Here is a 24,654-nt window from a genome sequence, read left to right as displayed (position 1 = left end):
GGATAGGCAATTTGTTCTTGGTGGAATTATGGTAAAGTGAGGCACTTAAAAGTCACATTGAACAAAATAAATATGCCACCTATCAGGACATTCTGTCTTTGGTGTGACTAGAAAATTGGTGGTGATTAACTGAGAACAGATTTTAAGAACCAGAATCAGAACCAAACCAAGGAGGGAAAAAAGTAAAACAATCATGGTTTATACCCTCATGAAGACTTGTTGAGAAATCACGATGAAAGGTTTTCTCTAGTCCTGAAAACCACTTCTTTCTCAAAAGAAAAGTTTGACAACAGACAATGATGGGAAATGTTTCTTTTGAACATGGCTCAACTACTATTTAATTGCTCAATTTTAAGCTATCACAATGTTTTATATGATATAGATCAAGCAAAATTTTAAAATATTCTAATATTTTAATTTTACTGCTAATACTTTATGAGGCAGTAATTAAGTAACTTAATTATCATCTGTTGTCTGTTTAAGACACTGAAAATACAGTAGAACCCGTTTATAGTGAACCCGCCTATAATGAATTCCCGTTTATTGTGAATTTCCGTCTCGGTCCCGGCAAAATTATGTGAGGTTATGTATTAATTTATTGGATATAGTGCACAACTTTTGTCAATGTTGATACGTTTTCCCGTGTACCACGAACAAATTTTGCCAACATAATGCACGTTTATCTCAAATATTTTCATATAATTACAAGTATTTTCACAAAACGTCTATTCTGGATCACATTAACGATTTTCTCCGCAATATGCTACTAGATTGTCCACTGTTCATATTATAAACAAGTCGTAATCGAGTGGCCTCGGTAGGCTACGTGTAGCCAGAAATGGTGCTCAGTTTGGTGAAAATAAAAAATAGTTTTCCCTGCATAGTTAAAGAATGGGCGAACGCGTGTACATTTAATAAGTTATCAAAATTAAACATAAATTACACAAAAACGTATTTACATTATAGCAGCAAATTCAATATTTTTACGTCTCATTTTTATCGTTCACGTTTCGGACATTTTGATCGAGTAAGGTTCGTAAGAATACCACTAGATAGAACTCTGTGGACTAAATTTTTCCATAGAAAGAAAGAAATTTTCGTTCCAGCTTTAGCAACTGCAATACTAAATGATACGTAGTGATCTTTGATGCGCCAGACTCGTTATTTTTCGTTTATTTACTTTTGACGGTAAAAAGAATTTCGTGTTATTAAGCTGCAAATGTGCTTCAATAAGAAATACGTACATAAAAAAGGGTGAAAAACGCGTTAAAAAACGTAAGGCATTATCTGTGCGAGATAAACTGGACATTATTAAAAAAGTAGACTCCAACCCCACTGTCCCGCACGTGTTTATATCAAAGGAACTGGGAATTGCAACATCCACATTAAGTACAATATTAAACAAGCTGAACAATCTTCTTTCTCAAGCTGCGAATACGTCACAGAGTATTAAACGCCTGAAAAAAGGAAAATACGCCGATGTCGAAGAACCATTAATAGAAAGTTTGTACATGTGTAGTGTATTAAAAATATCTGCATTTGCTCATAAAACTGTTGGTTTGAGTATTTTCATTCGTTCTTTTCTTGGCTTAGGCCTATGTGTAGTTAAGATTATGCTTTTGAGTATGTATTGCCAATATAAAAGTTTTCCCAGATATAAAGTTTCCCCTCTATAGTGAACATATAAACTACTCCCTTCAGATTCATTATAACAGGGTTCTACTGTAAGTGGTTTCCAGAAGAGGAATAATGTATTACGCTACCATTAAAGCTTTTGTAACATTATCAAACTAAGTACATTTATGTTTTTATGGCTGCCATAAATAATACAGGTGAATAAAATGGGTTTAAGTTATATTACATAAGATCATTTCATCACTATTAAGTGAATAAATATGTTTTATTATTTTTTTTATATAAAATGTGAATATTGAATGTCACAGTATTTATTGGTTTGCCAAATTTTCCGTCCATATTTACTATATTATGCATTATAATTAACAACATTCAAATTGTTTCGAATAAGCTCAGTGATCTTGAATGTAAACAAGAAGAAAAGAACAGCCCTACGAATTTATGAAGAGTCTATTACAGTAATTCACAAACATCACCTATGGCAGTGAAGCTATTAAAGAGGGGAGGGAGAAGGTATTGGAACACTACCTACAGTACAATATTGGAGGGAAGAAAAAAAAAAAAAAGTAACATTTTTGTTCACATAAAAATCTATTATCAGCACCCACAATGAGCATCAAGTTTGAAGAGCATGTGGTTTTTTTTTTTTTTTTTTTTTTAACAATTCAAGTTTTCAAATTGAGCAACAAAATAAAAGCAATACAGCAGATTGCTGCTGTTGAACACTACAAAACTAGACCGGATGTCACGGAACAGTAACTTTGCTAAGCTCTACTCGATGTGAACACTGTTAAATGTACGTGTATGTCTCCAGGGGGACGAACAAGAGAGAGTCGCGTGCGGAACGAGGGGAGACCCTCGCAGCGACTAGCTGCCCTTGGGCTTGGCGGGCGGCCTGTAGATGCCCACGACGACGGCGTGGTCCCGCTCGTACGGCTCCAGCGTGATCTGCTCCTGGGGCTTCAGCTTGTCCGCCTGCAGCTTCTTCACCTCCGAGGCAAACACTGCCTCCGGGGTGGCCGTCGAGTCGATGCAGCTGGCCTGTCCGCGCACACACACACACACACACACACACTACTAGCGGTGGGCAGATTTAATCTGCTCCCAATTTATTGATGCTCAATCTCTGAAAATAATTTATACTTAGGGCCACGTATTTTTCACAAAAAGGTTTTCGAGACCATTTGAGCGTTAACCTACCTGGTTACACACACAGCGTGCAGAACTTCAGAAGAAACACATACATAATTTAAAAACTCAAGATATCCAAGTGGCGTGTATTTACGAAAAGCTTTTAAGAATGCATCGAGGGCGGATGGGTCGTTTCTGTTCCTGTATTTAGTTTTTAAACTGTAATTTTAGGAAAATGAACAAGGCTAAAATGCACGGTTTTAGAATAAGTTTTAGACATGAAATGCCAGGTAAAGATCCTCGAAAGCACCCAACAGCCTTGCATTACACCCTTATATTAATTTTGCCACCATGCAATGTTTAGAGAAGATGAAAAATAGTATTTAAAAAGCTACTTTATAGCATTTATTTTTTGTTCTGTAGCATTTATTAGCGTTTATAATTTTTTTTAAGTCCTGTATCGTGCGATGTTCAGAAATTGATTTTTAAAAATATAGGAATATAATATAACAATACTGTAATTACATATAGTAATAAACTAATAAAGGATTCAATCAAAATACAAATAACAAATACAGCTACATGGGACAATCAATCACACAAATTTTTGTTTCTGACCACTAGTAACACAACATACTGTAGCAGAGAAATTTGACACACTAAAAAAATTAAACATCGACATCATGTTCATGATAATTAATGATTAAATGAAAGCATCGAACATGTTTCAATGGTATTCTCGGTCATCCTTGTCCTCCTGTCAGTCACAATGAGGTTGTACTTACTGAAAAAACTTTCAGCATCAACACTACTGACCGGAAGTCACACACAACTCAATGCCGCCTCAGAACACAGTGCACATTTTCACTGTTTCTTCCACAAACTCCTGCTGTTCAGTTTTGTGTTTTTTTTTCCCTCCTGAACTAACGCCGGCAGAGTCGCTTGCCATTTATTTTCAAGCTGGTGTGAACATTTCTTAAGCATTTTGATGTGCGACAATGTTTTGATATGTTTATCAGCTGTGACTTTTTTTTCACAGTGTATACAAATATTGCAGGGCTAGCACATGACAATATTGGTATCGCTAACGTAGAAATGATGCGATTTATACTGCTCTGCTCTTGAATGCAGCCCTACAGTTTTCGTCCGCCCCATCTCGTTAAAATATTTACGCAATCTGATACACGGCACAGCAAAGCCAGTTTTTCTTTACTGCGTGGCCGACTTAGGAATGAATTCACTCCAGGAGTTTAAAAAAGAGTGAGCGAAAGGCAATAACAGTGAACGCGGGTGGTTTGTTGTGATGCACGACGGGAGGAGGGAGCAGAGGCGGAGGGTGGCTTATTGAATGATGGTCAGCGAGGGGTGGGAGAGACTTTTTTTTTTTGCTCGCAAGAAATACGAGGGGGGAAGGGAAGTTTAAGGGTGGCATGTTGAATGATGAAAGGCGAGGGGTGGGAGAGACTTTTTTTTTTGCTCGCAAGGAATGCGAGGAGGGAAGGGAAGTTTGTTTTACAGTTACCAGGTAGTGTTTATGAGGAAAATAACAAGTTATACAGCTGAGTTTAAACAGAAAGGTGTGAAGTATGCCGAATGAAACGGAAAAAATGTGGCGGCGAGAAAATAAGATACGGCAGCAACCAATGTCAAGTACTGATTGGTGCAGCCAAACATAACTCCAGAAGGTGCCGAAAGATAAGCGAGCATCTCGAAGGATGAAACAAGGAAAATATCCAGAAATAGAAGCGGCCGTGACCGTGAGTGACAGGCAAAGAGATACGGTACGGTAATTTATTGTACACATCGCCCGGGACACAAGTTGTGTTTACAACACTTTAGTGCAGACTGTACTGGTTGGCCTTGACAACTTCCGCTGGCTTATCGCTGCACGCACACGCAAACACACACACGCACACGCAAACACACGCACACACAAAAGCAGCTGCCTAGTGCCTTGCCCGTTGCCGCTCGGAAACAAAATGTGCTCTGACGGGGGAAAAAAAAAATCCAGTAACTCAAAATAACACAATGGTTATTTAGTATGTAGCGCAAATTTGCAAGTTGGTTAGTTTATCGCATTTTATCGCTGGTAAACGGGTTTGTCGCATTTATTCGCGGCTATATCGTTAAAACGATTTTTCATCCTCTCTAGCAATGTTATGGTTACCACTCTAAGTTCATAGTTTGTTGTCCTATGCACGACGAGAAGACTGCGCACCAGTTCAGAGCCTTGTGCTTAGAGGAGATACCGTGCTAGAAGCACCAGCGAGCATTGCCCTTATCATTCCGCCTCACCAACACAGATACACTCCTGACTAGGCATGCCCCTTAAAACACTGTAGCACTGTGTGTTTCGTGATTCTGTGAGTTTATTTGAGGTACACGTCTAACGTCAGTACACCAATCATAGTCATCCAGTTTGGAAGCAAATGCTTCCTGAGTAGCTCAGTCAAATACAGCAACAACTTTTCTTACAGACAGGCGCCAAATACAAGAAAGAAAACGTTGCCGCAGTATAATAAGCATTCAGACTTTTGAAAAATTCATGTCTCCAATCATACTGTTATGAGTGGCAAAAAACAGGATGCTATAATACAGCATCAGGTTAAAGCCCATTAAAAACCGAAGAGAATAAAACAAGTCTGAGCTCTCTACGCCTAATAGTTTTTTTAAAGCTATCACATTTTAAAAATATGATTTTTTTTAAACATTTTTGAATGGCTATAACTCAAAAACTATTACCCCCAACAAATTTTTTAATTTTGTATTTTTCATCTTTTCTATGGATATAATATCGGTACCTATATCAAATATATTTGAAATATAAAGGAGTAAAGTCCAAATTAATTTTTTAATTGGTTGATTCACATGGAATGACCCAACAGAGTTTTATTGTAGTATCTTGAAAACAATGACACAATCAGAAAATATACGCACATCACCAATAAACAAACATCACTTTAGGTAACACACGTAACAATGTTATAATGCACAAACACGTAAGACCAGAGTCGAGAGAACACATGCCTTACCTTGATGGATATAACAAAATTTCCCCCATTCTTGAGGAAGTACTGGGCATTGATGGCGACAATGCGGGCCTGGTCCGGCTGGGCGACGTCGGCGAAGATGGTGTCGACCATCGGGACCAGCATGCGGTACTTGTGAGGGTGTCTCGCGTCCTCTATGATGGGGACCACGTTCGTCCGCTTCTTGGCCATGTTGATCAGGTCTCTGCCCGACCGGTGCGAGAACTCCACAGCGAACACCAGCCCCTCCTGCGGAGAAGCACTCACCTGACTCGCACATCTCGACAGCTCGTGTGTGGTAACACAGCGTGTCACACAGTTTCCCAGCGTAGGACCCTGTCAGGACATTTAAATAAATTTTGGATAATCCAAGGCTCACACTGAAGGAAGGCTATGCCCTTCAGGTAACGAGTTGGTTAGTTGAAGATGCAGTCGTTACATTGAAGTTAGGCTGACTTTGTCCTTCAGGACCAGTAGTAAAGAGTATGTTGATCGTGTCTGTAAGACATAAACATGGAAATGAGTTAAGTTTTAAGTCCTTTAAGGAGATTAACTCTTTAGTGAAAGAGAAAATGAGTATTATATTTGTTAGGTTCTGTTCTGATTTTAAGATTTTAAGGGCTAGGAAGGTACTTGGACTCTAGAGATCTTGATACTCTAGGAGTATGTTTGGAAGGTCTTTCAAAAAGTAGAATTAATTTCCTAATTTTAAATTATTATTTTTGTAAAGTCAAGAATGATTTGTTACAAGAGTATTTTGTTTATTTATAATAAATGCTTCTTGTTTTAGAGCCTAGTGTTATATTATTTTAAAATAAGCCTTAGTGTTATTGTGGTAACTATCCTCTGACAAGCCAAGTGTTTTTAAAATGATTAGAAGTTATTGAATGCTCTGTAGTTACATTTACCCTCAGGTAAGAAGTTGATTAAAAAACACAGTACATTTTTAAAAATTTCCCTTATACATTTCAACCCCTATTCCATTTACAGGGTGTCTACAGACTCTGAGGAAATTATTTTAGTGACCTTTTGGGGACCTTTTAGGGACCCTTTAGCAAAATATTTTGTATAACTTTTTGGGTTTAAAATTCATCAACAATACATTTTACTTACGATTTATCAGGGTGTCTACAGATATCTGGCAAATCAATTTCAGGACTTTTCAGGACCTTAGTGACCACTAATTGTAAGTTTTTGCGTAAAACTGTACGCAGCAATTTTTGTTTCAATCTGATTCAAGTAAACTTGAATCAGATGCATCAAGCCCACAACATGAAGGTTTAGGCCTAGTATCTGTCACATCACTACAAACATTTGAGTTAAGCTTAAGCCTACTAGTTATTAGGGATTGTTTGCCTGAACTCAAGTCATTCACTAACTGAAGATGACATTTACCCTTTTCATGTGTCTTAACCGAGTTGACACCTCCATGACCAATATCAAAGTTTGTTCTGCAGATGCAGCAAAATGCTCTATTCGTATCAGTTTCATCGCGTCTCAGCCACAACTTACAGGTGCCTGCATATGGCAGTTCATACCAGCTTTTTCGAAAACTACATTTACCAGGCATTTTTATAATCACAATTTATCCACTACACACAGAAACACCCACGAGACATTTCATAATACACACAATCTGCAAGATATTTTCAACACAAATGCTTGTTGAATGCTAATTTGGCGAGATGTACTTGTGTTTATCATAAACGTGTATGATGAAAGAGAGAAAATATATTTTCGTAACACACACATGCATATAGGCCTATATATAACTGAAATATCACTACATATTTGTTTGTGTTTGTGAAATACAAGGGAAATTTAATGTGTAAAACTGAAATAAAAGGGGTATAACTCGGAAAATTATGTCCTTGGTTGATGAATGGTCACGTCATGTTTCGTTAAATAAAAAAAAATGTTTGTTTACAAAGTTTAAAACTCACGCGAGTTTAAACGCTTGCTTCCACTTTCGCATAAATAATTACCATAATAAAGAGTAAATAAACGTTAACAATGTCAACAAACGTAACTTACCTAGCCAGATTGTAATTTCTGCCGCCAATAATAATAATAATAATAAAGCAGAGGCCAAATGTGTTATTCATAACGTCGTACATCCTTTCATAATAAATTATTCGTTGTGATTTGATTTGTAACACCTACAACACTAAAATACACAGATTGCTTTTGTGATGTGTCTCAAGTTTAGTCATAAAGCCAAATACCGCACTGGCACATCACTGTATGCTGTTTCGAATAGTTGTACACGGTTAGTTCTGGCTTACTTTACAAACGAAAAACCTAACTTCGCTCGTTAAAAGTATTTTAGTATCACAGTTAAAAATACAGCTTCCTAGTACACGGAGACGTTCAATCATGCGGTTAATTTCCCACACGGATGAACAGCCATGTACTACGCCATCTTGTAACAGCAAAGGCCAGTGCACAAAGTAGAACAGCCAAGAAAGTCGAAGAGCCAATTGAAATTGTTCATGTTAACCAACAGCAAAAAGTCACTTTCTGAGTATTACCCAACGGTATTACCCCACATAAATGCTACTACAAATACATGTATAGTTGGTAGACCTGTACATTAAATTTGTCTGACCGTACGAGACATAAACAAAAACAATTTTAAAAACAAGTCCGCATTATTAAAGTTTCGTGACTTTTTACACTTTTTACATTAATTTCCGGACTTTTTCGCGACTTTCGTGACCAATCCCTCAATTTCGTGACTTTTTCGTGACTTTCGTGACCTGTAGACACCCTGATTTAATGGTTAGTCACTGACTACATTTATATTTATATATATATTTTTTTAAATTTTCTGCAATTTTTTTATAAATAATAGACAGTCTCTAATGAAAAAATTCAATGCAAGATAAAGGGTTAACATTTAGTTTACATAAAACAGAGAAGATAATTGCACATTAAAAAAAATTAGGTTTTACTGCAACAGAATTATTCATGTATTGAGAGTAAAATTAATTTATTTTTTCTTTGTTTCAAGAAAAATTGTCTCATGGATTATAAATTTTATTGATAGCAAATTGATTAACTAGAAATTGTTTTTGGAACTTTCAGAGACCTTGAGACATTAATTATTCTTGTTACTGGCTAGGTATGAGAGGGATGCATTAAAGTAAAATTCAGTCTATATTTCCATTTGACTGTTTCAAAGACAACTTTAAGTAACCATAATTTGCAATGCATTGACTAAATTCTGTTTTATTTATATGGTATTTATTTATATATGTCCACTGTCAGTTTGAGAAATTTAATGGTGGGCATGACATAAACACAAATAACACACATACGATACACAAACTAGAACAAAATAAATTCAGGCACTACAAGCAGCCAGGCATCGTAGGTAGGTTAGTACCGTGTTTTCTCGCATAATCATCGCAGATTTTATTCTAAAATCAAGTTTGAAAAGTAGGGGTGCGACCATCGTGTGGAAAATTTTTTTTTGTTAGGTAAAGTTATTCATAAAAACAAATCCCGTTCATGGAAAGTACGTTTATTTAAAAAAAGGCGGAGTATACAATAGCACGCCAAACAATCTATATTAATAATTCCTTAAACAAAAACCTTTCTTCAACTTTAAATAGAAAAACCAAAACTCTAACGCGAACGCGTGAACTAACGTGTCGTAGTGTACACACTTGCCACGAAAGAATGCAGGCTATCAAATGTAGTTAACTCGGCACCTGACAGAGAGCTCGCGCGTTGGATCCAATCGGCGAGATATCGATATTCGACTACATGCGCGCGCTCTATACGGGAAGCAACATAACCAAACATGAATGATGCGCTGGCTACATTTTTATAAGCGGTACGATGCGGTAACGCAGACAATCAGATAAAGGAAATACCGTTTAAAAACGTCTTTAAAAGAACATTTACACGTCAGACAACTTTGTATTTCCGTTAATTAAATAAATAAGTGGTAATGACCAAAATTAAATTTTAGATTATACCTACACCGTGGCGACGCAGACGATCAGATAAAGGAAATAACTTTTAAAAACGTCTTTGTAAGAAAATTTACACGCCAAACAACGTCGTATTTTTCCGTTAATTTATTAAGTAAGTAGTAATGAACGAATAAATATTAGATTTCTACTTTAAAATACATCGTTTTATATGGAAAAGATACCTACACAAAGCGTTCGGCATCTACTAGTGGGACCAAAAACATCATGCGACGTTTACGCGAGAAGTTTTTTTATCCCAATTTTGACAACCAAAAATATGGTTGCGACGATTACGCGCGTGCGACGATTCTGTGATAAAACACGGTAATACTAATACTTGTATGTGGGCACCACCTGCAGTCACAACCAGCATGCATTGCACAAGGAATGACATATAAAATAATAAATAAAATGTGCAACATACACATATATTATTTTATATAGTATGAGTGTTCAGTGCGTGTATTTGGGGAAATTCCAGTAAATTTATTTTGTTCTGGGAAAATTTACCATCTCTGAAATTTTGTCCGAACCTGTACGGAGGTCTTTATGCTTTAGAGAAGCAATATTAGTTGCACAATGATGGATTCTGGCATTGGAATGTAGAAAAGAAAAAAATGCTGTAAACTCACGGGTCCCAAGATGTCGGAGACGTGAGAGACCGTCGTCCCCGATGCGGCCCCGAGGTACAACACCTTCTTCCCGGGTTGGATGTGTATCTTGTCCACCCCACCGAGGATGGCTGCAGCCAGCTTGGAACGGAAGGGATTCCAAACTCTGTACTCCACCTTGTTACCGTCGTTCTAGAACACAACACACGACGGCATTCACTCAGGCGTCACAAGTTAATGTACAAGTCTGATGCGTGCCCACTCCACAATCAAGGAGCACCGACGTCAGTTTACCCTGGAGGCCGGCAACCTGCTGTATGCCACCCCTCCAGGACCTTGGAGAGAAGGGAGGGCAGAGCTAACCAAGTCGAAGCCCTTCATCCCTTCTTCACGCTCACCCTGTTCATCACCCTCTGGCCAAGGACCGCAAGCCCTACTGCAACCTCCTGTGCTCATGTTTCCCGCTCCACCTCTCCCCAGCAGCCGCTTAGCAATGCCACCAGTCGTCCAGACGCCACCACAGTTGAGAGATGGGGCAGTTTGCCACTACAGTGTGTACCTCTAAAGCCAGCTGGGGGACAGGTCTGATTTTACGAATTGTAATAAAACCCTCGTCCCTAACTTCATGCCTACCTCTGTTCGATACAAAAATTACACCTCTCTCCTGCCTAGGGCATTCATCAGTGCCCTGCCGACCCGAGGGAAGGGATGTAACACGTCTCGGTGACCTGGGTTCAACCCTCGCAGTCTGCCATGGTGTGGCTTCTCAGTGGCTGAAGTACCCCCACGAAACTGGTCCGCCAGGATAACAGTCTCACCTGAGAATGAGGTGGTTGATCAGGAACAAACACCCCTGTACACCACACCACTGCAGGCCTGGTAGATCAAGCGTAGGTAACCACCAGCAAACCTTCTAAGCTTCTAAACCCCTTCTCCTCTGTTCATACCTTGCCCGGCGTTATGACTTATCAAAATAGGTGGGATTAGAGCAGGGGAAAGCTATATTGGCCTGGCTGGCTGAGGGAAACCCTGCCCATATTGAAACAACAACCGAGCCACTGCGCAAGCACAGAGGGCAGTACCAGAGGCATCTCAGCTTCCAACCAGGCCACTGTTCACGCCACTGCTATGAAGAAGACGCCCCCTCCCGTCTGGAGGGCGTTCATGCGAACCTTCGCTTTAGTGACCTAACTACCAGCTAATAAGTATCCGGAGCCCCGAGGGCATTAAGGCCACTTGCCTTCTTTTCCACCCTCAGGAGGGAGCAAGTTGTTTTAGCTATAGTTTAGTTCAGAATACTTGTGAACCATTTAGATCTAGAGAAAAGTTGTCTCTATCTAGATGGTTCTGGGTTGTCCAAAATGTTATATAAATCTTCAACTTTTCATGTCCAAAATTTAAAATTTCCCTGCCTAATTTATTTAAAAATAATTATCCTATTTTGCAAATTTCTGAAAGAAATAAAGAAAAAAGTTTAAACAGAACCTTGCATACACAATTTTATGGTGTGTATGGCTATTGAACATGCACTAAAACACAATCAAAAAAGGAAAATATTTCACAGTCTGTATGATGGCCAAATGGAAGATGTGATTTTCCTTTCAAATTGCCGCCACTGAGGAATTTTTGTGACTTTTCCAGATTTTCAAGTTTATTCCCTGACGTCTCTGATTTTCCAGAATGTGGACCTCCTGATAAATCATCAATGTAATATATTAGACTGAATATATGTGGGTGTACTAATTTACATAAGAACAGGAAAAATTACTGGTACCTAACTTTATATAATGTTAGAATTAGTGTTGGGCCGATTCTTAAAATATACCGATTCCGATTCCATTTTCGATTCTTAAATTAAAGGGTTGATTCTTCAAATCTGATTCCTTAATTTTTTGCTGATATTGTTCAACAGAGTAATATACTCAGGAAAAAAAAAAGGTTGTTTATGATTTTAAAAATTTAATTGCGTTGTGTTTCATTTTCTGTGCAGAAATTAACATTATATACAGCTTATATAATGTTAAAAAATATGTTCATTACCATCAAGTTATGCTACCTTGAATTTCTAGAAAAAAAATTGGCCTTTTAACCTTGCATATAGTTAGACAAAACACGTGTTCAAACACTGCCAATAATCAAAGATGTTATGACGTATTTTGTAAATAATGTTATAACTTAACCAACTTTAGATACCTTACATTATCAACTCAATTAATTAATTGTAAAAAAAGAGGTTTGTACGGTTAGGTTAAGAATTTTATTTTCAAGCACAACTAAATAATGATCCAAATAAAATGACAATATAACCACGTTTATACATATTTCAAGGGATCAGGGTGAAAAAAAAAATAAAAAGAGGGAAATGTAAAAATAAAACTTTATTATCTCATTATGATGGAAATGACAAGAAACAAATACAGGAAAGCACCAGTACAACGAACTTCAGTTAAACGAACACTTCACTTAACCGAACTCATTGTTTGGTCCCGCCAAAAACGTATATAATAACCTTGAATTTTATTTCATCTTAACGAATTTTACGACGGTCCGTTTCTTCGTGAAACAAAAATATTCACTTGAACGAACAACCTTGAGGCACATTATGAAAAAAATTACCATCCAAAAACTTGTTCTTTATTTTTAATTTTCTTATTCAAACGTAACAGCGTGTACGTAAACAAAAACAATAACGGAACTAGTATGTGTGCGCACGTACTATCGAAATTAGTAGATTAATTCTCGTGTTTTGAAATAATATTGGAATGGTATTACGTCCGTTGTACGATACAACTAGTACATATTCTCGGATTTTTCGTTTTTTGGCTACTTACATTACGATAATTTTTGTACGGTACTTTGGCTAACCTGTGTTTTAATTTATTTTTTGAAAGTCATTTTTTTCATCACAGTCCATAGTGTTTTTGTCGTGTCTACAGGCGTGAAATTTTTTACGTTTTTCAATAGCGTTGTGTTCTTCAGTGCCGGTTGTAGAAATGAAGCGTGTGACAGAACAAAAGTGTATATGGGGGAGAAAAAAAAATAACGCAATTCATCAAAACTTTCGACCTAAGACCTAACTATTCAAAAGAATGACGATGCTTGTCGTCTTCAAATGTTTTGGAACACCATGCGTTTTGTAATGTATGCACGTGTGACTTTTCGATTGCACACGTTGGAAGGGATGACTGTAGAGGGCACATTGAATTAAAGAAACATGCGGAATATTTTATAGTCATGACGAGCAATAAATCCATATCGTAGTTTTTTCGCTACATCTGAAGAAACGAAAGTAACTAACGCAGAGTTATTGTTTACAAGTTCTGTTGTTTGTTTATAAGACAGTTCTTATCCAACCAGGATAAAAGAAGCAAATAAAAAGACAATTGTTCAAAAGTATAACTTTGCATACTTTGAATTGAAGGTTGAAAATTTCCTGTAAAATTATTGACATTTCTTACATATTCAGATGATTGTATTGTTCAAATAGTTTTTTTTTCCCTTTGATTCATTAATTTTCATTGTATTCATATGCATAGGCCTACATTTTTCATTTTTTTTTTTGCATATTATTGTCCTTATTTTATCTTGTGTGTGTTATAATTCCTCAGGAAAAATTTATCGTGCATGATTTACATGTACTTTTTCCATATAATTGTCATTAATGATGGGTGTGATTTGAGGTTGGCAGCTCTGCCTACAATGTGTCTCCTGACCATAGACAAAGCATCAGCAGAGAGTATGTGAACAGGTTCTTCAAGCGGCCATAGACTAATGACTGTGATACTGAACCTTAGTACACTTAAGGTGTTTCATGTGTTTATCGGTATACATATTTATAACAATGCTTATGTTTCAGTATAAAGAACTTCAGTATAACAAACTCAACTATTTTTTGGTCCCTTCATGTTCTTTATAGTGAAGCTTTCCTGTATCCACCACACTAAAATCAAATGTCAAAGATGCTTAAGTTTTAATATTATTACCTAGAACTTAATTATCTCACTTGGTGAAAAGAATAAATCCATCCAGTCTTGCAGTTCTTAACAACCGTAAAGAGAAAATAAATTTTCGGTTCTTGACTAAGAACATTCTGTGCATGTTTTAGCATCTCAAAATTTCCACATTTTATGGTGAGATTTTCTTACACAAAATATTTAACCTTACACAAAATATTAAAACTCTTCAAATAATCGCGTTTTAACATTTAATTCATTTCAGAAATTTATCGGAAACAATTCTGTTAAACTAACACAACTACTTTCAAAAGATTGTTTATGTTTGGTAATAAAAATTTACGAACGTTTCAGCAACAATGTTTGTAAATTCAGATTAGCCAACTGCCTTTTCAAAATATATCTAATGTAAAAAGAGCATCGCTGAACACGCACAAGAACGCCGATTTACAGCAATTTGGTTATGTTGCTTTTAAACTTATTTTAATATGGTCGCAGTAATCCACTGTTAATTTGGTTAAAATCTCATTCAAAAATTATTTCATTTTAATTATTTAAAGTTTAAAGTACAGAGATGTGAAACATCTTAATTTTTACGTTCACGTCACCAATGATTTGGTTCATGGCTGTATGGTTTACCATGGCAGGTAGCACAAACAAAAAATTAGGTTGTTTACAATGGCAAATGTAGCTGCCATGATCAAATAGTTAACGTTTACATTATTTTATTTGCCGTTTACATTTACATAATTTTTTTTAAACATTTATGGTTTTGTCTAATTATTTTTGAAGGTTTACTATTAAATGCAGTGCTGCTGCGACGTAATTTCCGAAAAATTCTTTCGCTTAAAGCGGGAAAGTAGATACTGCATTTGTACTGTGGGAAAATGGCGGTGCAAGTAAATAAATACGTTAATCACTGTACTTCGTAAATCAGTTCCGTAAAAAAAGATTGTATTATGTAGTTTAAAAATTATATTTGCATGCATTTTAATATTTTCTTACGTTGCGTAGGAGATGTATTTTGCAAACTTAAAAACAATGCAGGAATCGGTCATGGTCGATTCCAAAACCATTGTATTCTGAATGCTACGATTATACTGGAATCGGTGAAACCGACCGATTCCAGAATCGGAATCGGCCCATCACTAGTTAGAATCCATAAATCAGGGGGAAATTTACAAGATCAATGGGGAGGCTAAGCACACATAGCAGAGATTGTGGAATGCACTGGTGAAGAAACTAGAGCACTCCAAGAATACCCATCTGCTCACGGCAACATCCATCACATTACACACATGTGAAAAATCAAATAAATTTATTTTTAGCTCATTTTTGCCTTAAACATTAAGCTATTGATATATTTTTTGCAAAAATGTTTACACACACACATGCATGCACCAACACAATGAAATTTCATCAAATTTAAAATGGTACAGCATAACATTTTTAATATTAAAATGGACCCTTTTGTAATAACAAAAATGCTTTTTGTTAGGTGTTGGCAGCTTTATTACCTCAACACTTATCCTCTTCTCCCCATAGACAGATTCTCCAGTCACCATGTTTAGTGTCACCAAGACATCTTCTTTCCCTCTACCAATGAAGACCCCCTCATGACGATGTGGCTCGACTACCACATTCTTACCGCCCCCGAAGCCTCCTGTGGATCGGGAAAAACAGTAATGTACTTCTACTTCAAATAGAATAACCTAAAAGATCACTTTTCAAACTCAAAATTAAAATTCCACTGATACAAAATTATGTTTGTTGGTTTCTGCCAAAAATCACACTCCTCCAATTTTGGAAGTATCTAAAACAACAGCCTAATATTTCTAACTTGTCAGACCCTTTTCACTGACAGTGACGCTTTCCTAGTGGAAACAATTGCCTTCTTGAAAACTTCACTTCATGGCGAGGCTTTGGCTGGGTTCAAACTTTAACCAAATTGAATCTTGAATGCCAATTTTAATGTGGGTTGGAAATTTATATTAAATCAGTATGAGAAAAATAAACTGTTTTTAACTGTGGTTTGATAGTTCCCGTCAGTTTAATCATTCAAAGGAACACCCATTTTGTTAGTTTTATCAATCAAATCACACAAATGTATGATTGATTAGAAAAAACAAAATTAATGAAAATTTTTACTTTGGATGATTTAACCAACTTGATCTATCAAATGACCATTTAATACTGTTTGTCCTGTTACTTTATTTTATATATGTTTGGGAAGTGATTAGGGCAGGTATTGTGTCCATAAAAATTTGAGATATATACTATACACAAATTTGTGAATTTCAATGGTTTTGGGGTATGTGGACCACGAAACCAAAACTATATAAATATTTTCCATAAGTCACACCATAGTAATGGCTACAATAGGTAATCCTTCTCCATAATCCACCTAAAAAGTGGAGATCCTTATACTTTCCTAAAGAATTAAGACAAGGAAGTATTTACACTAGTTTTTGCCAACGTGATCATTTAATTGCACAAACACTTTTTTTTTCTTCCAAAGGTTGATCTCAATAATCAGAATAGAGCGAATGCAATGCAGCAAGGTACTGCTTGCTAATGTTCGTGTGTGAAGCCAAGACAAGACTTACCACCTCCGCCTCTTCCTCTGCCACGACCTCCTCCCCGACCCCCTCTTCCGAATCCTCCTCTGCCACCAGGACTGCGGCCAAAACTTCCGCCACGGCCCCCAGGGCTGCGGCCGAAACCACCACCACCCCTCCCACCAAACCCTCCTCTGCCTTCACCCCCTCGCCCACGGCCAAACCCTCCCCTTCCTTCGCCCCCTCGCCCTCGGCCAAACCCTCCCCTGCCTTCGCCCCCTCGTCCTCGGCCAAACCCTCCCCTGCCTTCACCCCCTCGTCCACGGCCAAATCCTCCCCTGCCGCCACCGCCGCCACGGGGGGTGAACTCTGTGAACAGAACATGCAAAAATTTACGTCAAACATCAACATACTCAGCAACATAACATCTTAAGTCTGTGTTGTTTACATCAATTTGTCTTCTATTTTTTTTTACTAAAAATAAAAATTATAGATATAAAACTTAACTTTAAATTTGCTAGAAGAAAAACAGAATTCAGCGGAAACACTATAATTTCCCAGTGACGTGTCTGTAAGCATTCCAACTAGCAAGATGTACAGCTACTATTGAGTACTGCAACAGTGTTATATAGGTACTTAAAAAAAGATCACATCTCGGGAATGGCTGCAAGTTAATGCAAAGGTGAGTTACTTCATGATTTTTAGGTTTAGAAAGCTAATTATAATTTATTAATATGTCTCTGATTAGATTTTTTAAAATAAAAGATAATTTATGGAAGGAAAAAAAAACTATCCTGCATTGGGTCAGCTACATCAGTAAAACATTCTTAACTATGTAATGAAACATAATGGGTAATTAATGGTGCTGAACTAACTTAACCACAAATATTTACTGGTTTTTACAGTATTTTGCAATAAATCAACCTAACCAACCACAGGTAAAATTATTACTTTGCAGCTTTTTCATGAATCAAATTCAGAATTTTTTTTTTTCAAACCATACAGGTTACATCAGGTAGCCTGTGCAGTGATGCGGCCACAGCCGTTGTATTTAGCGTAGAATAGACTGTTTTCCACAAGAGATTGGCATGATTGTTTTTGCTGCCATTCTGTTCATTGCGATTGTCGCCATTCATGTTTCATACGTTTTATCAGCGTAGCGACACAGAGGAGATAAGAACCAGAGGCGAAATCAGCTGTGCACACCGGAACTCTCCATGTTGACACATCGTAGGCTAGCCGCCATTTTTGTGGAAAGTATAATTCTGGCGTTGGTATAGCGTTTTAAACTTTGGGATTAGTTTTATGAAAATGAATGAGTTTCATAAACGTTTTGGAAACCAATTGGTGCTCGGCACCAAACTGTTCAAACAACAGTGGTCAACCTGAAAAAAGAAGCTTCTTCAGATTTCCTATAGATGAAATACTGTAAGTAAAAATAACATGTCAACCTAGTACCTATAAGTTCTGCAATGTTGATTCCACAACTTGCAAAATGTGGCTGTTACTTTACTTCTATTTTTTATCTTAACTATCAGTAATATATTAGAGTGTAATGTGGGTTTGTTAACTTATGCAGTAAACAAATATAGGAATTATCGCGATTAAAATTGGCTTAGCGTGTTAAAATAAAATAGCTGCTTATAGACCTATAAGTGTTAGAGTAAAACCACCAGAGTGCTTTAAAACATAAGTGATGGGCTAAAATTTTCATTTATATGTACTTTTTTAATGTGGGTACATATAGTGTTGAGTAATGATTTCATTAACATGAAACGTAATCAGTTGTTACCTAACCTAAGGTAAACCTAACCAAACATAATTGTAACCTAATAAACCTTATCTCAATGTAATCTAACCTTATCATACTTAAAAAATGAGGGTAAATGTTCCGTATTGCGTATCCAGGTGTATCCAGATATACCTTTGATCCTGATGGCATGATACTGTACAACTGAACCTGTGGTACATGAGGCTTTTTTTAGCAGTGGGGATGAGCGTAGCGCCGACGCATTTTACAGCGCGAAAGCTGATATAAAAATTAAATTATTTGTAAGATAAATTACATCAGGTTTCACGCTACGCCTCAGCGCTACGTGTCTCTCCCACTGCTAAAAAAAAATAAGCATCATGTACCACAGGGTCAGCTGTACAAGACCATGCCATCAGAATCGTACCATCAGGACCACAGGGTTAACTTGGATATGCAATACGGAACTTTCACCCAAATGAGATTAAGTTAGTTCTTTAGTAAAAACAGGGATTTTTTTCCAAGACTTTTGCACGAGAAGCTAGTCCTGATATTTACTATATAATTTGAATTTATTACAACAGGTTGACTACCTACAGTCCTAGAACTAGGCCTAATACTTTCCATGCTTTACTCACTTAGGCACGTACCAAAAGAAAGGAATGATTAGTGTGCACATCATTTGTGTGTGTGTGTTTTTTTTTTTTTTTTTTTTAAATATTTCTGGAGGATCAAATGTAACAAATTTGATATAGGTCTTCCCACTATTTTTTTTTGTATGCAGATATGGTCATGGATGGTGTGCTGTATAACCTCTGATTTCACGCAAATAAAATATTTCGTAAGTTGCCTATGCAAACACGCAGTCACACACGGACAAATAGGCTCGTCACTTAATTAAACACGCTCTAACACAACAAAAAATCACCGTCTCATAATACTTCACCACTAGTCAATCTACGCATGAATCGTAACTGAATGCATACGTTACGTATGGTCCACGCATTAAAACTTAATGGCAAATTGAATATAATTATGTGTCGAGTAGAAATTTTACGGAATAATGATCCATACTTCAGGAAAACGTAGCATTCAACATGTGTTTATGAGCAGCGCACACGCCACAAACATGGCGGCCAACTTTTCGACTGTCTGCTGTCGAGTTCGCCAAGATCAAAGAGACCGCGCCTCTATTTCGTCTCTGGTTCACTTATACACTCTGTGGTAGCGAGAACGTAATCAAAAACATATTTGGAATTTTAAAAACTTTAAGAACGAATAAGATGCGACCCTTATAATTATTCCAAAACCATTATAAATTTGGAAACGCTGTATTCAGAGTAAGCAGAGAAACGTCTGAAGTTTTCAAAAACACAAAATTTGTAATTTTATTATCTTTTTGCGGAATAGCGACAATCTTTATAATTTACATAAAAGGAAAACGAACCCACGAATCGCTCCATCAATCACATTCTGACATATTAAATTGATATTACTTATTTATATGAGGGTTTAAGAGCTTAACGTAACAAGCCGGCACAGTGGTTAATCACATATCACAAAATGAACTACAAGCATTAACACAATACGATATATATGTAATAAATATTGTAATTCACAAAATATGATTGCATTTAATAACAACCTCGAAATAAGTAAAATAACAACAAACAGTAACAGTAAAAGAAATAAACATTGAACACGTGCAAACACTTATCACAGATAACCTCTTCATGCAGATAAAATAATCTGAAATAATGTGCTATTTACCAGGTCTTCCCATTATTCAGGGGATTTAATAGAAGTTAGTACAGCAAACAATTTTAATTCCTTTATCCATTACATGAATTGTTTACTTTTGATGCTAACCACGACGCCACGCCAATTAATGTATATTCCGGAAATTATTTTTTTTCTTAGCAACTATTCCATAGTAACCTAGATAGATACGGCAACTTCCTATCCTTTATCTTGGCGTGTAGCCTTCGCTTAGTAAAGATGATAGTGATGAGAACCAATGGCGCTAGTAATAGTTCAGGCCTTTTAAGAATGCTTTATAATGTTTTTTAATTCTTAATTCCGTTTCAATTTGAGAAATATTTTCATATTTCTTTTATTTTTTCATTCGTTTGAGTCCTTGGTGAATGCCTAATCTGTTCCAAAAACTTAAAAATATTCAGCTTATTATTCATCAGTTTAGTTGAAGTTTTTAAAGATAATGCCTGACTCTTGTAATGTGACTGATCGTAATGAAGCTGACGATTTAAAACTATCAAATTTCTAAGAATCCAACAAAAAGGGGAAAAATGGAATGTACAATACAAAAAGAAAAATAAGGTTGACATATTCTGACGCGAACCATCGATACTCCTGTCACACAGGCCATTATGCAACATCAACACTTATTCCAATAGTGTGTGTGCGCCAAGAACACATAAGCAGTGCAAGAAAGTACAACGAGAAGAATAACCCCAAGGTCGATGGGTCGATGACCTCCAGCGCGGCAAACGAGTGCATCGGCCACTGCCCTACAAGTATATGCCCGCTTGATATGGTTCCAAAATTTTATATAACTTTTAAATATAATTGTTAGTCGTCAAAATCTTATCGAAACTTGTTTGGCATAATTAAACAAACATACTTCACTGTGTGACTAGGCTGCAAATCTCAGCCCAAATAGTTCCAGCACTTCGTGTATTTTGCGCGTAAAACTCTGGCGGGGCGGAGCTGCCAGAGGCACACGTCATCGCTTGCATGGCTCAGGGGTCGAATGCATGCGCAATATTAACATTTCATTAAATCGTAGCTATGTTTGGTATTCCAAGGTACATAACCAAATTCACCCTGGATAAAAAATTTAAGTTGAAATATTAACCAATCTAAAAATATTTAACTGAAATGATTTCAAAAAGTAGATGACACCTACAAATACAAAAATTCTACATAACATGGCTACATTCTTATAGTTTTCATTGGCTGGAATCAACTACTAAGTCAATTATAAACTGGATATTCGGGATATTACTTAACCATTTGATCATTGGGATTCATATTTTCACTAATGTGCCAAATCTTAAATTTGTATAATTAAGAGGGAACTGATATCAAAAACATATATGCACGTTTATTTTTTTAAATTCTGTATACTTGCCATGTCATATACTACTTTTTTTTTTAAAAAAAAGTGGACATATAGGTAAAAAAAACTCCAATTGCGTGTTTTTTTCCCCAAGTTTACACATCCTACAAATGTTAAATGTTACCGGTACTGCATTTACCTGCATATAGGTTACATATTTTATTCAGATTAGTAGTTTAAAAAAGTGTAGTGCAAGTCTTATGCAAATTTATAACTTAAGGTAAAAAAAAAATTAAAAAAAATTGTAGTGTTCCTGGCACAAAATCAACATGTCTATTTAGACAGGATTTTAAGAGGCAAATGTGATCTGACATTAAGGTTTTCTATTCCCTAGTTTTCAAATGCAACATGCTGTGACAAAACTATAGCCATCGTTGGTGCTTTGAAAGTAGCACTTCAAAGCCCGTCTTTTTATGTTTTTGCACGCTTGTTTTTATAAAAGTAACCGACAAGAAAGGGTGGCTTGCTGACTTTTTCTTCTATTCTGGAAGAGGACTGGTTTTAAAAAAATGCACAATCCAGGAAGGGATACAGGGCTGTCTTTTGTTATTAGGAGGGGTATTCAATCAGCAGGGGAAAAGTGGAGAAAAGTGGGCTGTTCTCACTCACTCACTCCCACACAGAATTAAAGTAGCACAAAAATCAGACAAAAAAAAGTGGGTCGCAGGTTAACACCAGTGCCATATTTCTTACGCATCAATAACCAGAGACACGAAACAAAGATTTCAATTGTACTCTACTGTAGACAGATATTTTGCGACTCTTACTTGAGGGCAACCCTTATGGAAAAAAAGTGTATCATTAAGACCCAAATTATAGTTGCTACCCATATGCAGGGGCAACTATTCTACGGGTAAATACAGTAATCACCAAAAATAAGTACATGACAAAACCTGCATACAATTAATATTAAGAAGTGTCACCCCCATATGAAAAATAAGGGGGAAAGTAGTTGTTGGGTTCTACAAAAGTTCTATGTTAATCACCTGACGGAGCAGTTTTAAATTCCTATTTTCTAAGTGATTCTATAGTGCATGTCATGGTGCACTTTCGACCAATCACAGGAAAGCAACGAAACAAGATAGAAATGTGAAATCTTCACCAAATAAAAGGTAAACTCTCCAAGTTTGCATACCTGTTCAATAGAGATTGATGTGGTCACTGTTTGTTGCCCTACACCACATCAAAACGATATGGTTAAGTACGTCTGGTGTAACAGAATGAATGTCTGTGATTCTCCGTTTGAAATGATTAATGTTGCTTCACATAACTCTGCAGGTAAAAGTCTAATGGCGTTAGGTCCTGGTGGTGGTCATGCCTTGACAGCGTCCCAGCCTATCACCGCTGGAGGATTGTTCATGGTGTTGCATCATCACCTGCACGCATACACCATTGCATATAATACTACAGAAACTCTTTGTAATACTGTCCAATGTAACGCAAGTTTCAAGCTTTTGTTTAGATTCTGTTAGCCACAACAGGTGTTCATAACGGCACCTTGACTTTATGGACATACAGTATATTTGGAAGGACTCCTATGACAAAGAGGTAAACCTAGTTTAGTGGTTTTTCAGAACACGAGAAGCAATAATTACATGGTCTTATCTGTGTCAAACATCACACAAAAACCCATTCTGACGACCGATCTTTACCAAGCACTTAACTTATTTACGAGCTACACAACACAGAAAAAAAAATACAAACATTATTTTTAATACCGTCCCCGTTTTTTGGACTTAGTCACTTCATTATGTATAAGATTTTCTAACAACAAAATTGGTTGATGTTTTCAAAACCAGTTTAGTTCCATCTTGGTATTTTGGCAGAGGTTAGTCACCAACAAAGAAAAGTTGAGTGTCATAGCAAACTGGCACCCAGGATTTGAGGGGCCTTGAGTTATGTATTAAATCTAATTTTTATTTAATCCATATTTTTTGGCTATTCTATCATTGTACTATAATTAATTATTTAAAATCTATTGGAACAATGTATTGAAATCATGGTGTTTTACAAATACACAGCTGGTTAGTCATTTCCTTTTGACGCTTCCATAATGCTGAAGCAGTTGCTCCGTTTTTCGGCACTGTACAGCATTCCTTCCCCTCCTTTCCCCTCCCTCTCCAACTTCCCCTTCCTACCACCTCTCTTGCTCTCTTCCCCGCCGCCTCACCAGCGCTCTCTGTCGGAGTGTTTTCCCGGCCTATATATAGTCCGGCCCCTAGTGCACTCCTTGCAGTCGTTCGGTCTCTGGACTCAAAGGCTGTCTGCGGCGGTGGCTCTGCGTTCCGGTATGTACTCGGCTGTGAAACTTAACGTCTGTATTAAGTATTGTTCTTGCTTGCGCGTTGTGGCCGCACCTTCATTTTTTATTGCTGCCCTGTTAAATGTAATCGCCACCAATGTTTGGACCCTTCAGGTCATTTGATTTGGGTTTGTTTTGCTCACACCGAGTACTGTCCGTAGCATGTTGTAACAATTATTCTGCGGCTGTATATGGGCATGCCACGATGGCATTGGACACTTCTTGTCAAGCCGCATTATAAGTTCTCTCTTGATTTTGCCTTCAGTTTTTTTCGCCTAGCGGCCCATATTACATGTTCTGCTACTTTACAGCGCTTTGCCATGATGTCCGCTTTACTCTTGCTTATCTTGTTGTATTTGTGTGAATGATTGTAATTATTTCACGTGCCACGGAAGAACATTAGAATTTGCCCCAATGAGAATTATAAGCTGTTTTATAAACTGTAAACTTTTATAAACTTGCATGAATAAAATTATATTTTTGGTATTTTTTCTAAAGCTTTATATTTTTGCTTTGCACCAGCTTCCCACTGTCGGGTTTTAATGTAAAATACCCCCCCCCCC

General features: G+C 36.8%; 1 protein-coding gene across 1 annotated transcript; it reads right to left on the bottom strand.

Annotated features, from left to right (window-relative positions):
• Positions 1 to 2,207: 2,207 nt before the first annotated feature.
• LOC134534936 (rRNA 2'-O-methyltransferase fibrillarin) lies at positions 2,208 to 20,570 on the bottom strand. The gene is made up of 6 exons (XM_063373667.1): positions 20,421 to 20,570; positions 16,949 to 17,269; positions 15,860 to 16,005; positions 10,411 to 10,581; positions 5,799 to 6,044; positions 2,208 to 2,676 (listed from the first exon to the last, which is right to left on the bottom strand). Exons 1-6 carry the CDS (start codon positions 20,431 to 20,433, stop codon positions 2,503 to 2,505), a joined length of 1,071 nt encoding a protein of 356 aa, XP_063229737.1. The 5' UTR covers positions 20,434 to 20,570; the 3' UTR covers positions 2,208 to 2,502.
• Between the last annotated feature and the right edge of the window lie 4,084 nt (positions 20,571 to 24,654).

Source organism: Bacillus rossius, chromosome 8 (genome assembly GCF_032445375.1).
Source record: "Bacillus rossius redtenbacheri isolate Brsri chromosome 8, Brsri_v3, whole genome shotgun sequence".
Lineage (NCBI taxonomy): Eukaryota > Metazoa > Arthropoda > Insecta > Phasmatodea > Bacillidae > Bacillus > Bacillus rossius.
The sequence above is the reverse complement of the archived record's forward strand: the minus strand, read 5'-3'. Positions and strand labels throughout refer to the sequence as shown.